The sequence below is a fragment of the Myotis daubentonii genome, chromosome 19 (assembly GCF_963259705.1).
Source record: "Myotis daubentonii chromosome 19, mMyoDau2.1, whole genome shotgun sequence".
Taxonomy (NCBI): domain Eukaryota; kingdom Metazoa; phylum Chordata; class Mammalia; order Chiroptera; family Vespertilionidae; genus Myotis; species Myotis daubentonii.
Window position 1 is genome coordinate 27,571,647 of NC_081858.1, and position 14,733 is coordinate 27,586,379.

Consider the following 14,733-nt stretch of genomic DNA (forward strand, 5'->3'; position numbering starts at 1 on the left):
CCCACCGGTCACAGTGGAGGCCGCACCCCTTAGAGTCTAAGGCTTAGCGGCGGTTCTCAACCTTCTGGCCCTTTCAATACAGTTCCTCATGTTGTGACCCAACCATAACATTATTTTCGTGGCTACTTCCTAACTGCCATGTTGCTACTGTTATGAATCGTCATGTAAATATCTGATATGCAGGATGGTCTCAGGCGACCCCTGTGAAAGGGTCGTTCGACCCCCAAAGGGGTCGCGACCCAAAGGTTGAGAAGCGCTGGCTTAGCGGCAGCCGAGTTGAGTCAGGCAACTCGGGGGACACTACGCTGGCCTCTGGAGCTCAGGAGAGAGGGGGGCGGGGAGTGGGGGGGAGACACGCATCTGGAACAGGACCAAGGGAAGGGAGATGTGGGTGTTGAGCGGCCTGGGGGAGAAATTCCTGTTGGTTATCTCTGCGAGGATCCTGTTCGGCAGCTGTTGCTTCATCACCCACCCCGGCCTGGCACACAGGGGCTGCTGGCATTGGCGGCCCAGCCTGGCCCCTCCGGCCTGGCTGAGTGGCCCGCGTCCACCCCACCCTCCCCAGCTCTACCCTAAGGCGGATGAGTGGCCCGGGGCCTGGGAAGTGAGGGTCCAGGTGCGCCCGCCCAGGGGTGCAGGAGGGCCTCTGGGCTGGACGCGGGGTTCGCCGTGGGGCCGGCTTCCAGCCCAGCGCGGGGACCAGGAGGGCAGCGGCTCGCGGTGGGAGAGGCCTCCCGGCCCCCACCCTCTCCCGCCCCGCCCCGGGCGCCTCGGCGCGGCCCCTTTAAGAGGCCCGCCCGGCTCCGTCAGCCGCCGCTGCCACCGCCCCCCGGCCCTCCCCTTCCTGCGGCGCCGAGTGCGGGCCGGGCGGAGTGCGGCCGGAGCGGCCGGGGAGCGCAGCGCCGGGAGGCGGTGGCAGCGGGTGCCGGCGGCCGGCGGCGGGCGGAGAGGAGCGCGGGGCGGCCGCCACGGACTAGCGGCTCCCGGCCCCGCGGACGCAGCTCGGTCCCGCCCCGCGCGGAGCCGCCCCGCACACAATAGCCGAGCGCGCAGCCCGCACCCCCCCCCCCGCCCGCGCGCGCCCGTCCCCCCACCCCCGGGCGCCCCGCCCCGCCCCGCGCCTCCCGGGGAGCCGAGCGCCCGCCTCACCTGCCGCCGGGAGGGGGCGGGCATTGTTCGCGCGCCGCCGCCGCCGCCGCTGCGCGGGGCCATGGGGGTCGCCGGGCGCCCCGGGCCGGGCCTGGCGAGGCCGCCGCGCCGCCGCTGAGCCGGGCCCCGCGCGCAGCCGGGCGGCGCAGGTGAGAGCGGCCGCGCCATGGTGGACCCGGTGGGCTTCGCCGAGGCGTGGAAGGCGCAGTTCCCGGACTCGGAGCCGCCGCGCATGGAGCTGCGCTCGGTGGACGACATCGAGCAGGAGCTGGAGCGCTGCAAGGCCTCCATCCGGCGCCTGGAGCAGGCGGTGAACCAGGAGCGCTTCCGCATGATCTACCTGCAGACGCTGCTGGCCAAGGAGAAGAAGAGCTACGACCGGCAGCGCTGGGGCTTCCGGCGCGCGGCGCAGCCCCCCGACGGCGCCGCCGAGCCCCGCGCGCCCGCCCCGCGCGCGCCGCCCGCGCCCGCCGACGGCGCCGACCCGCAGCCCGCGGACGAGCCCGAGGCCCGGCCCGACGGAGAGGGGTCCCCGAGCCAGGCCCGGCCCGCGGCCGCCCGCCGGCTCGGGGCCGCCGCTCCTGCCGCCGACCGGGACGACCGGGGGCCCCCCACCAGCGTGGCGGCGCTGCGGTCCAACTTCGAGAGGATCCGCAAGGGCCCGGGCCAGCCCGGGGCGGCCGACGCCGACAAGCCCTTCTACGTGAACGTCGAGTTCCACCACGAGCGCGGCCTGGTGAAGGTCAACGACAAAGAGGTGTCGGAGCGCATCAGCTCGCTGGGCAGCCAGGCCATGCAGATGGAGCGCAAGAAGTCCCAGCTGGGCGCGGGCGCGGGCGCGCACCGGGGGCGCCCCTCCGAGGGCACCTGCGGCCTGGACGGCGACTACGAGGACGCCGAGCTGAACCCCCGCTTCCTCAAGGACAACCTGATCCACACCAACGGCGGCGGCAGGGCCCCCTGGCCGCCCCTGGAGCACCAGCCCTACCAGAGCATCTACGTGGGGGGCATGATGGGGGAGGGCGAGGGCAAGGCCCCCCTCCTGCGCAGCCAGAGCACCTCGGAGCAGGAGAAGCGCCTGACCTGGCCCCGCCGCTCCTACTCCCCTCGGAGCTTCGAGGACAGCGGGGGCGGCTACACCCCGGACTGCAGCTCCAACGAGAACCTCACCTCGAGCGAGGAGGACTTCTCCTCCGGCCAGTCCAGCCGCGTGTCCCCGAGCCCCACCACCTACCGCCTGTTCCGCGACAAGAGCCGCTCGCCCTCGCAGAACTCGCAGCAGTCCTTCGACAGCAGCAGCCCCCCGACGCCGCAGTGCCCCAAGCGGCACGGGCAGGGCCCGGTCGTGGTGTCGGAGGCCACCATCGTGGGAGTCCGCAAGACGGGGCAGATCTGGCCCAGTGATGGGGACAGCACCTTCCCCGGAGATGCAGGTGGGTACCTCCGCCGCCGAGGTGGGCGCGCACCCCTGCCCCCTGGCTAGGAACGATGGCGCCTGCAGGACAGGAGGGGCTGGAAAAAGGGGGGTGATGTCCTGGGCGAGGCGTAGGGCGGTGCTGTTGGCATGAAGGTGCCGTACTGCTGTGGACAGGAAGGGTTCCTGCCGGTCCTGCGCCTGGACAGACCACCCCCGCCTTCCTCGTCAGGGCAGGTTCCCAGTGTTTAGAATGGGGTTGGGTGGGAGGATTGGGGGGGTGGGGGTGGGATGGTAGAGGGCTAGTTCCCTGGGTTCTGCAGTGTGTGCTGTTGGTGGGTTGGTCCCAGGATGCTCTGGGCGGTGGTCATCTCCTTCCCCTAGGCCAGTGGTTCTCAACCTTCCTCATGCCACGACCCTTTAACACAGTTCCTCATGCTGTGATGAACCCCAATTTCATGGTTACAAATTGAACATCATGAAAGCATCGTGATTCACCACAAAAACAATATGTGATTGTAAATGTGTTTTCCGATGGTCTTAGGCGACCCCTGTGAAAGGGTCGTTCGACCCCCGAAGGGGTCGCGACCCACAGGTTGAGAACCGCTGCCCTAGGCGCTGGGGGTCCTCTCAAGAGGGTTTCTTCTGCGCCGTCTAGGTCAGATGCTTTAATCCGGGATTGATCTGTGTGTTGGGCATCCCCCCAGTTCCCATCTTGGGAGAGTTATATGACACGATGGGGGAACCCAAGAAGTGCTAGCCGCTCCCAGGCCACGGAAGTGTCGGGTTCGCTGGCTAGCCAGCAGCCCAAGTCAAGTCACAGCAGGTGAAGATGCAAATTAGGAGGAAGTGAGGTGACAGGTAGTTCTGACTCAGTGGGCCCCCGAACATCAAGGGGGTGGGCGTGGGGGGTGGAGAGCCACACCCGTTCCGATCTGCCTGGCTCTGGTGGGAGACTTCACCCATCGTTACTCACTCACTCCCCGGCTCCTCCGTGCAGCTCACCCCTGGCTCCAGTTGCTGATCCCTCATTGGGCCCCTGCCTCCTGGGCGCCCCGAAGACCAGTGCTCACTGGTGCTTAATTTAGGCTCCCAGTGCACGGTCTGGCCCTGACCCCAGGATTAAATCGACGCGATTGTGTCTGTCACTTCTGGACTGTGTACAAACACCATTGGGGTGACGGGGCTGGGTTTGAGCCAGTTTGTAATTGGGGAAAGGAGAAGGGTGGGTGGGTGTGAGCCGGTCGGAGTCTCCTGGAGTCTGGTCCCTGTTGGACTGAACTGGTTTTCCACTTCATTGATTTTCCTCTTTTTTTTTTTTGCTGATGGAGTCGTATGTGCTTCATTGGTCAGAATCCTCTTGAAATAAGTGAGGCTATTTTTGGCTCCGGGAGCCGCCTTTTGGGGATCCGCACTCCGCCCTGTTTGTTTCAGGTGCATCCAGCTGATGGTTTGCCATTGGCAGCTGGTGTAGCTGCGGCCTGGCTCCCACCAGCGCCCGCTGCGTCCCCGGAGCCCTTCGTGGGGGGTGGAAGGCTGTGGCATCTAGAAACCTGCATTGTAGGCACATCAGCTCGTCTGGGGTCTGGAGGATTGCCCTGCGGCCACGGGGACCCAGCCCTGCCTGGCCAGCTGTGGACTGAGCGAGCCAGCTGGAACTGGCCCCAGGGCCGGGGGTGCGGGACTCAGGGCCAGTGCAGTGCAGTTAAGTGCCTTCATGCTGTTGCGCTGCGGTCACCACGGCCCACCTCCAGGATGCTCTTGCTCTTGCAAAACTGAAGGTCCACACCCACCCACAGCGGCTCCCTGTGCCCCCCCCCCCCCCAGCCCCTGGCGGCCTCAGCTTTCTGCTTCTGTGTTTGACTCTTGGCGCCGCGTGGAAGTGGAAGTACCCAGTAACTCGTGCCCCTGGGTCTGGCACCAGGTCCCCAAGTTGCACCCACATATGCATTTTGAAAGGCTGGGATCCCCTGGATCATTGGGGATCTCCTGGGGAGCCTTAGTCAGAGCCGGACACCCAGCACCCACTGGAGGGTTCCTTCCTCCTTGTCACAGCTTCCGGCGCCCTGGGAACTGGGAAGCGTCTTACCAACTGCACCTGTCTCCCCCTCACTCCATCCCTGTCCTTGCACTTCCCCTCGGGGGAGTGGCAAGCCCTGTCCTGAGAGAGGCCCATGGACCCAGGGATCTCTCCTTTTTTCGTCCTAAAAGTCTGGGGAATTCTCTCTTTTTTTTATTTTAAAAAATTTATTGATTTGAGAGAGAGAGAGAGAGAGAGAGAGAGAGAGAGAGAGAAACATCGATTTGCTGTTCCACTTATTTCTGCATTCATTGGTTGGTTCTCAAATGTGCCCCGATCTGAGATCGAACCCCCAACCTTGGTGCGTGGGGACGACGCTGTGACCCACGGGGCCGCCCGGCCAGGGCAGCCTAAGGAATTCTTAACGCGAACACAGCCCTGTTCCAGGTGTCGTTGTGAGATGGGCACCCCCCCCCCCCCCCGCCCACCTCCTGTGTCTTCGTGGGCGCTCGTGCACGGATGCAGGGTGCTGCCCTGTGCTTTCACGCGTGTCCAGCGGCTCACTTTGCCCTGTGGGTGCTGGTGCTGTGTGGTCACCGGAACGATGGCTGCTCTGTTTTTCTCTGGGCTGGTGATTGAAGGGACCAGTGGCCAGCGAGAGTGAGGAACCGCGGGGCAGGAAGAGGCCACCCAGGCCTCGCGCCGGCTCCATCGGTGTCTCCTTAGACCGGAGCCTGTGGTCGCTCTCAGTTGAGTGCAGACTCCCCCCCTCCCCCCCAACAGAGGCACAGCAGGCAGCCCGGGCGGAGGCCCCAGAGCACTGAGGTCATCAACAGGGTGGGAACGAGTCTAGGTCACATTTTACAAGGTGTCCTGGCTCAGCAAGGATGACTTTCTTGTTTTGGGAACGGAAGGAAGCATTCCAGAACCTCTCATTAAGGAGCTGGGCCGCCGGCCTGGCTCAGTGGCTGAGCGTCGACCTATGCACCAGGAGGTCACCTGCCCGGGTTTCGGGCGATCTCGATCCCCAGTGCGGGGCGTGCAGGAGGCAGCCGATCCATGATTCTCTCCTCATTGACGTGTCTCTCTCTCCCTTCCACCCCCACTCCCACCCCCTTCATGTTCAGGGTCCCTCTGAGTCCCGGAACAGGTGGGTGCCTGCCGCCCGGCTCACCTGTGCGCAGGTGTGGGAGACACAAGACCTTTGTCGTGTTCTGGCGTCTCCCTTCCCGCGTGTCTTCCTCTCACTGCCTCTGCGGCCGTTTCCCGCGAATCCTGTGTGTGTCCGACTTCTTTCTTCGGGGTGTGAGGGCCTAAGGATACGGGCAGAGTCTGTGCTGCCTCAGGGGCGCCCAGGACGCGCCGCACTCGAGGCCCTTAGCCGTGTTGGATGTGACCGTGGTGACCGAGCCGGCGTGGGTCTGTCTGTGTCTCCGGTGCTGTGTTTGTGAGTCAGAGATGGAATGAGACCCCACCTCCGAGGCTTCTCCCCTGTCTGGCTCAGCCCCTCCTACCCCATCTAAGAAGCGGCAGTGGATTTTGGGGGGCCAAGGATGCAGGTGCTCCAGCAGGGATGAGCTGGAGATTCATTTTTCCTTCTTTGCTGAGGCTGGGGCTTCCCTGCTGAGCCTGAGAGAGCACCTCGAATCCTCAGACTGAGGCCTGTAATTGGTGCCTTGGATCCGAGCGCTCACCTCTGTGGCCTTGCACCATGACCGTGGACAGGGGTGGTGGCTGGGGCCCAAGGAAACGGACAGGCGGGTTCATAGGTGCACCTGCCGGGGTCTGGGGCCCGGAGATTGCGACATACCCCCCCCCCCCACCTGTGTCATGAAGTGGCCGGAGCACGATCATTATCATAATTATATGCCATCGGCTGGTAGGGTCCGAGGGGGTGTGGGGCAAACACATAGCCCTAAAATAACCTGCCCCAGGTCAGGCGGCCAGCGGAGGCGCTGGGGCCAGCCTCTCTCTGCAGACCGGGGGTGGGGGAGGCCCGTCTCATGAGAGTGGACACAGAGCGACCCCCCCCCCCAGAAGTGGAGGGGACCTCCGTCAGTTGTTTTGCACGCGCACGGGGACCTGCTGGTCGGATAGTCATGGTGCTGAGTAGCATGAGACGGGCCTCCTAGCAGGTCATTTTCCGTCTGGTGGGGAGACAGCCGTAGCCCTAAGTGCTCTGATAGGAATCTGCTGGCTTTGCCTTCGGGCAGGCACAGAGTGCCAGCCATGCAGGGATGTTGTGTCTCTCATTTTGCAAATCTGCCAGAGAAAGGGGTTTCCTAATCCCACGCCCCCCCCCCCCCCCCCGCCACCCCGGGGCCCTTTGCTGAGACTTCTGCAGCGAGTGGGGGTGGGGGGAGAGGGGGGAGGAGCTCCGGAGGGCAGGCTTGCTGGAAGGGCACTGCCCTCCACCCACCTTTTCCATGTAACAGTGTGTGTGTGGGGTCAGTGCCTGCTGCCCCCCCCCCCCACCACCTGTGCGCAGGTTGTGGGAGACGCAGAGGGACAGAGGGACGGTGCCTGGCAGGGAAGGTGTGCCAGAGGAGGCCAGCCTCTTGCACAGAGCGTCCGGCTCCTGGCCCCGGGGAGCCAGGCCGCTGACCAGGGGCTGCTGGGACGGAGCCGGCTCCATGTGCCAGGAGCCGGCCGAGGGGGCACTGGAAGGAGAGGACGGGCCTGCCCTGCGGGGCCAGGGACCGAGAGCCCGAGGGGACCCCTGGCTCAGTGCCTCTCTGGTGGCTGGAGAGAGCGTTTGAAGACCCCCTTCCCTTTCGTGCCTGAGGCTCCCGTGTGCCCAGTGCCACTGGGGCCAGCTGGTGAGCTAGTAGGACGGGAGGAGGTTTTCTGCATATTGCATACATGTAACATACGTGCATATAACCCAGCACGTCACAAGGCGAAGGTTCTAGAAGTCACCACTTGGAAGCGGCATATAGCCACCCGGCCCAGGAAGGGACGCTGAAGTGAAAGATCTGGGCTTGCTCAGTAGCCAGCGTGCGGCCTTGTGCAGGGATGGAATTGTGGGAGGCCTGTGGGAGTGGGGGTACACAGCGTGGGTGCTCTCAGAGCAGCCCCCTTGGGCATCTCAAGTCAGTTGGTTGAACACGACTTAGCAAGAGAGTTTAAAGGGCAGATGCATAATTCAGTAGATTCACCCACTCGGCTCAGGGCGTGTCCGGTCGGGGCTCCAGCGGGGGGAGGAGTCTGCTGTGGCCTTCGTGCCCCTCGGTCCCTCTCATAGTGTGTCCTCCTGCGCCCAGTGGGATTCTTACATCTTAAAGGTACAGCATGCATTTTTCTGCATGGCGTGGCCCCCAGTGAAAGCCGGTTACTTCATCTGGTGTGAAGGTCCATCAGCCAAGGGCATCCGGGGCCACGCCCTAGGAGGTGACCCAGGGGACAGGGTCCCTGGGGGTGAATGGCCCACGTGGGACTCCAGGGGGGTGACGCCGGTGTGTGTGGGTCACAGAGGGAGGTGGGCAGCCCCAGCAGGGGAGTAGCCAGGTCACTACTGAACAGCGGCCGGGGGGGACGAGGATTTGCAGGGGTCTGGTCACAAGGGCCTGTGGGCATGTGGCTGTGCTTCAAGGGCGTTGGCATGGCTCACCCTGGGACCTGGGGGGTAGGGAGGTGAGTGAGTGGGCAAACGATTAGGAGGGGGGGGGCGAAGGTGGCGGTGGTTAGGCCAGAAAGCAGGTGCAGGAGGCCTGGGGTGGGGGCCCCAGAGAAGGTCTGAGAGGGGACAGGGAGGTCCGCCGTGTGGCTGGCACAAAGGGAGGGGGTGGGTGAGGGGTTGGCAGGGTGGCCGTAGGAGTGGGGTCCCCACAGCTGGAAACGGGGACCAGAAGGGCAGAGAGGAACGCAGTGGTGAGCCCCGTGCCGATGGGGCATCAGGTACGGAGCCCGGCTCCGGGGCCCCATGGAGTGGGGGTAGCGGTGTGAGATCTGAGACTGCCGTGCACTTGGGTGGGCTGGTGGGTGCCAGGGAAGGAGGCCCCGTGACTGGCATCTTGCCGTAGGGCAGTCGGACGGGCCCGTCCTCACCCCGAAGCAGCTGGTGGGCCGCTGTTAGTTTAGCCCTAAAGGCTCTGGGTTGTGATTGTGAACATACGTCTGGTTTCCTCTCCTGTGGCGTGGCTCCCGCGGCCAGACGGCGTGAGTCCCTACGGCAGACGCTTCCCTGTGGAAGGGCGAGCGAGGCCCCAGGAGGCGCTGGAGGAGGCTCTAGGAAGAGGTGTGTGGGGCCTGGCCGGTGTGGCACAGTGGATAGAGCGTCCGCCTGCAGACCGAAGGGTCCCGGTTCGATTCCGGTCAAGGGCACACACCTCGGTTGTAGGCTCCTCCCCGGCCCGGGCCCTGATCGGGGCTCGTACAGGAGGCAACCCATCGATGTGCTTCTCTCACATCCATGTTCCTCTCTGTCTTTCCCTCTCTCTTCCACTCTCTAAAAAATCAATGGGAAAATATATCCTTGGATGAGGATTAAAGCAACAACAGCAAACAAACGAAAGAGGTGTGTGGGGCTCCAGAAAGGGGGTGTGGGGAAGTGGGAGACTGGTCCCAGCCCTGGGAGCCCTGTGCTCGCCTCTTCAGCCCTGGGAAGCCTGCGGTGTCGGGTTCCAGAAACCGGCAAGGAAGTCGGGGAGGTGAATGAGCCGAGAGCCGCCCCACTGGCGTGTGGGAGAGGCACTTGTTCTAACTGCTCAGGAAGCGCCCGACTTTCCTGGGGGAGTGGCCACTGCTGGGCTGGGCAGCCAGGTCCCCAGCAAGGGGCCTGCCCTCTAATTCGCAGGTGCAAGCTGTCAGTCAGCTGTTGGGGTGCAACTGACAGATGGACAGAACCAGAGGGCCCCGCCGAGTCGCCCCAGGAGCGCGGGGGACACGCGCAGGAGGAGGATGGAAAGTGGGTGTTTCTTTTCCTCTCCCGTCTCCCTGGCCCTCGAAGCACGGAGCTCCCTGGAGTGTGGGAATGAATCAGTCATTCCTGGAGAAGGAGGTCACTGGTGTTTGGGAATCTCCAGACGGGACGTGACCGGGCCTGCCTGGTAATGACACCTTGGACATCAAAGGCCGAGGCGGGACCTGCTGGTGGGGACATCCTGGGGCCTGCAGGCCTCGCGGTGCCAGCTCGCACACCCACGCCCTCCCGTGCTCAGGCTCCGGGGCGCACGGACTGGCCTGGGGCAGTGGGTGAGGCCCAGGGACTGTCCTTGGCTGTTTCCTTTTAGAGCTATTTTGTTTTGAAGCTTTGAGGTGTGTGTGGTTTTTTTAAAATTATTTTTATTATTTTTTTAATCCTCACCCGAGGATATTTTCCCATTGATTTTTAGAGAGAGTGGAAGAGAGAGGGAGAGACAAAGGGAAACATCGATGTGAGAAAAACACATCGATTGGCTGCCTCCTGCATGCGCCCCGACCAGGGCCCGGGCTGTGGAGAAGCCTGCAACCGAGGTACGTGCCCTGGACCGGAATCGAACCCGGGACCCTTCGGACGCAGGCCGACGCGCCATCCACTGAACCACACTGGCCTGGGCTGAGGGTGCTTTTAACGCTGGGCTGGTCTGTGATTCGCTTGGGAGAGGCCTGGGGGTTCTCATCTGACGGCTGCCTCTGGGTCAGCAGGACAGCGCGTGACATTAGGAGCCCAAGTCTTGTCTGGTGTCCCTGGAAGTGCCTGGGGCGGGGGGGGGGGGGCATACCTTTTCTCGGCTCCGTGCCGCTGAGCCCGAAGATGGTCAGCAGAGTGGTTGTGGGAATGGGGGTGCTTGGCTGGCAGAGAATGAAGGCGGGGGGCCCCCTCCCTGGCTGTCTGTGTAGACTGTAACCTCGGCTGTTGTTTAAAGAAAAGAAAAATCACCCCTATACTCAGACACAGACACACCTGCCGTCATTCCTGAGGAATCTGACGGGGAGGCTTTCACTATTTATGTGTTTAAATCTCCCAGGCTCCGTGGGTCAGCAGCCTGGGCCTGGCACAGCTGGGCCGTCCGCTTAGCGTCTGCCGAGGCTGCAAAGTGTCAGCCAGGCCTGTGTTCCCAGCCGGGGCTCCGTGTCCCCCTTCACGGCCCGTTCAGGCTGTTAGCAGAATCTGGTCTCCCCCGCTTCCCCCCCAGTCCATCTCCAGAACTCTCTTCGTCTGGCAGACCTGAAGCCGTGTTCATGAAGCAGTAAATCTCCGTCCCGCCCTCCCCCCAGCCCTTGGCAACCACCATTCTCCTTTCTGTCTCTATGACTTCGTCTCTTCCAGGCACCTCACGTATCAGTGGACTCGTGCCGCGTTACTGCCTTCGTTCACGCAGCGTAATGCTCTCGCGATTCGCCCGGGGCGTGGCATGTGTCAGGTGTCCTAACTTCCTAAGCTCAGTAACAGCCCGTCGCTTATATTGACCACGTTGTAAGTGCACAATTCAATAGATGCATTACATTCCGTGAACACGGGTTTTTTTTTTAATGGTTTTTTTAAAAATTGATTTCAGAGAAGAATGGAGAGGGGGAGAGAGATATAAAAACATCCATGATGTGAGAGCATCACTGACCGGCTGCCTCCTGCACACCCCCTACTGGGGATCGAGCCCGCCACCCGGGCCTGTGCCCTGACCGGGAATCGAACCGTGACCTCCCGGTTCCTAGCTCCACGCTGAACCGCTGACCCACCCTGGCCGGGCCCCGCCGTAACTTCTGATTCCTTGATGCTTCCAGAAACAGGGGAGGCCCCGAGTGGGGCCACACAGGTCCGGCCTCTGATTTGGGAAGATCCCTGAGGCTGCCGGTCACCTGACCGCCCGTGGTCAGTGCTGCGGCGCTGGGTCGGGAGAGAGCCCCCGTCCCCTTGTTTAGATCACGAAGCTTGCTAGCGTCCTGCTGCTCTGGACCGCTCGTAACTGCAGCTGAAAAGCTTCTTGGCTTCGTGCGTTCGGTTGCTGGACGGCAGCGTCCAGTTAATTCCGGCCCCTGGAGTCCCTGCCTGGCTCGGAGGGAAGCTCCGAGGGCCCTGAACGCTGAGGTGGAAAAGGGAACTTACAGAAGGGAGAGAAGCTGGTAAAAGCCCGGCCGGGCCCCGGGTGCTGCTGGGTTCATCAGCTCCGCACCTCCCTGGGCCTGAGCACGTGCAGCGGGCCGGGTGTGCGGCTGTGCGGGCCGGAGGGGAGGGCGGGCGCAGCAAGGCTGCCCTTGGAGGGAGCGCGGGTGGTGTCAGGGGCTAGGGGAGGAGAGGAGAGGGGTGGCCGTGTCTCTGACACTGACCGGGTGTCTCCCACTGCCGCGGGCAGCCATCGGATGGTTTTAGGGTTTACTGCAGCTGAGAGCCCGCCGTCTCGGGGCTTAGCCGTCCCCGGTTTGTGGGCGCCCCCTTTTCCTTTCCTTGCCCGGAGTTGCCCGTCCTAGCTCTGCGGCCGGCTCCCGCTCGGGTGCTAAGGCAAATCGCGTAGACGCCGTGGGCCAGGGATTCCCACCTGTAACGGAGGAAGCCACACACACAGGAGCAGCACCTTTCAGCCCCTTTAGTTTTGTGATTCCGAATTAAATTATGTCCTCCTGCGTTCCCAGGAAATTTCCTGGAAAACCTCATTGGCAAGCGTCCCGGCGCAATCTCGGCGGAAGACCCTGATGGGGTCCGGGGGGTGGATTTGGCTCTGCGTGCACGGGTGGCGCTGGTTGGTCTGTCATCTTCCTCGCCTGCCCCGCCAGCCAGAGACGGGGGTCAGCTAACCCCTCAGGGCCTCGGACCAGCCCTGGGGCCGGCACGGGCGCTCGGGAGCTGCGCAGGTGTGCCCCGGACCGAGTGCTGACATGCAGAGCCCGGGCAGCAGGGAGGCGTCTGCCAGGGCGGAGGTGACGGTGTCCAGGCAGGTGGTTGGCAGGGGGAGGCCTGGGAGTGCCAGCTGGTGCCCAGCCAGCGGACAGCCCTGCGTGGTCAGGAGCGCCGGGCTGAGGCTGCAGCGCCGACAGGAGCGCGGCTCGCGTGCACGGTGCTGGCTGCGTGCATCCCGGCGCCGCCGTGTCGGAGGGACGTTGGTACCTGGGGGCCATCGTGTCCCTTCATCACAGAGGACCCCCCGGGGTCAGAGGCCGAGGCTCGCGTCCTGCAGTGGGAGCTCTCCGGGCATGCCCAGTGCCAGCCCGAGCGGGGACTGCCCTGGTGCCCAGCTGGCCGGCCCCGGGGGTGGGTTGGTCTGTCTGGATGGCGCGAGGACAGGAAGGAGTCCGTGCTGACCAGCTGCAGTCCTGCGGGTGAGGGTGCCCCAGTGCAGTCTGCGTTTCCTCCAGAACTTTCTTTTCTTTAAATAGTCTTTTATTGATTTCAGAGATGAAGGGAGAGGGAGAGAGAGAGAGAGAAACATCAGTGATGAGAGAGAATCATGGACTGGCTGCCTCCTGCACCCCCCACGTTGGGGATCGAGCCGGCAACCCGGGCCTGTGCCCTGACCGGGAATTGAACCATGACCTCCTGGCTCATAGGTTGACGCTCGACCACTGAGCCCCACCGGCCAGGCTCCTTCAGAACTGTCTTTCCATCTGGGGGCTCGGCTCGCTGTGCGCGTTGACTCCCGCCCCCCCCCCCCCCCAGTGGTCCTGTGCTCCTGCTCTTGTGGTCTTGCAGGAGAGAGACCCCCCAACCCCCTTTCCTGGAACGTTGGCTTTACGCTTTGTAACGGGATCCCACGCGCCGTCCAGGATCTGCGCCCCACTGCACCACGCGGGGAGGCGGGGAGCGCGGAGGTGCCGGCCTCGCGATGCTCAGAGCAGGAGCTGGGGGGGGGAGCGTCCGTCCGTGGCAGGCTCTGGCGTCCAACCAGAGGCGGTCACTCGAGCCTCTGCTCCTTGTTCTGCAGCATTGGGCTTGGCGGACCTTTCCTTAAAGGGCCAGATAGTAACTCATTTAGGGTTTTATGGCCGAGAGGCGAAATCCAGGCTGTTGGACAGGTGTTTCTAGGACCGTCTCACATGTGATCGATTCAAACCATCCTCAGGTCCACGGTCCCACGGAAGCAGGTAGCGACGGGCTGGATTTGGCCTGCGGGCCCCACGGCCCCTGTTCGGCAGGGAGCCGCCCCGGATTCCTGGTGATGATGAAGTGAGGTGGCCGAGCCGTGTGTGGGCGGCTCACATCCATGTTCGGGCGTCACGTGACGGCTCCTGGAACCTGTGCGGCAGGAAGGGTCGGTCTTCTCTCTCCCCGAGGGCGCTTCCCTCCAGGAACTCGCTCCGGGTGGGAGGTGTCCCCGCTGCTCCCAGGGGTGACTGTCGATCCCCTGAAACGAGGCTGGTCGCAGGGGAACCGTCACTGGAGTTGGGTGACAGGGCCTGGGTACTCATGACTCTCTGTTCTCTATTTGTGTATGTGTTTGAAATTTTCCATCACGAAAGGTTTTATTTTTATTTGTTTTTTAAATATATTTTTATTGATTTCAGAGAGGAAGGGAGAGGGAGATAGAAGCATCAGTGATGAGAGAGAATCATGGATCGGCTGCTTCCTGCACGCCCCCTACTGGGGTTGGAACCCGCAACCCAGGCCTGTGCCCTGACCGGGAATCAAACGTGCGACCTCCTGGTTCCTGGGTCAAAGCTCAACCCACCCGGCTGGGTATGAAAAGTTTTAAAGAATGGTCATTAATTGACCACAGCTCTGAAAAAACACCACCACCCTCCACCGTGAGAGAACAGAGTGAGCCCTCCTCCCCTGTTCTCAGGGGCAGATGTGCCCGAGAAGGTGGCAGCCCTGCCTGAGCTCTCCACCCATCGCCCACCCACCCACCCAGCCCTCTTCCAGCTGTGTGTCCATCCCGCCATTCGCCTCAGTCCATTTGGGCTGCTAAGCCAGAATGCCACAGACCAGCTGGCTTCTAAATAGCACTAGAGGCCCAGTGCACAAACTCGTGCACTGGCGGGGGCCGGCCAGCCCAGCCCCAATTCTGGACGGATCAGGGCCGGGCCTGTCAGGAGGAGGAGACGGCGGGAGGTTGGCTGGCCAGCCCCCCCCCCCCCCCCATCGAGCCGGTTTGCTGGCCACAGTGGGCATCAGCGATCGGTCGTGCCTGTCCTCAGGGCGTTCCGGTTGCTGGCTTTTTGTATACATAGATAATTTTATTTCCCACTGTTTTGAAGGCTAGAAGGCCATGATCAAGGTGCCAACAGTGCCCAGCCGGCG

General features: G+C 63.3%; 1 protein-coding gene across 1 annotated transcript in view; it reads left to right on the forward strand.

The window, feature by feature from the left end:
• Positions 1 to 878: 878 nt before the first annotated feature.
• Positions 879 to 14,733, forward strand: part of BCR (BCR activator of RhoGEF and GTPase) — a 72,901-nt gene continuing 59,046 nt past the window's right edge. Inside the window, exon 1 of the mRNA XM_059676270.1 lies at positions 879 to 2,582. Within this exon, the coding sequence (XP_059532253.1) occupies positions 1,316 to 2,582 (1,267 nt within the window). The 5' untranslated portion in view covers positions 879 to 1,315. The remainder of the gene's footprint in view (positions 2,583 to 14,733) is intronic.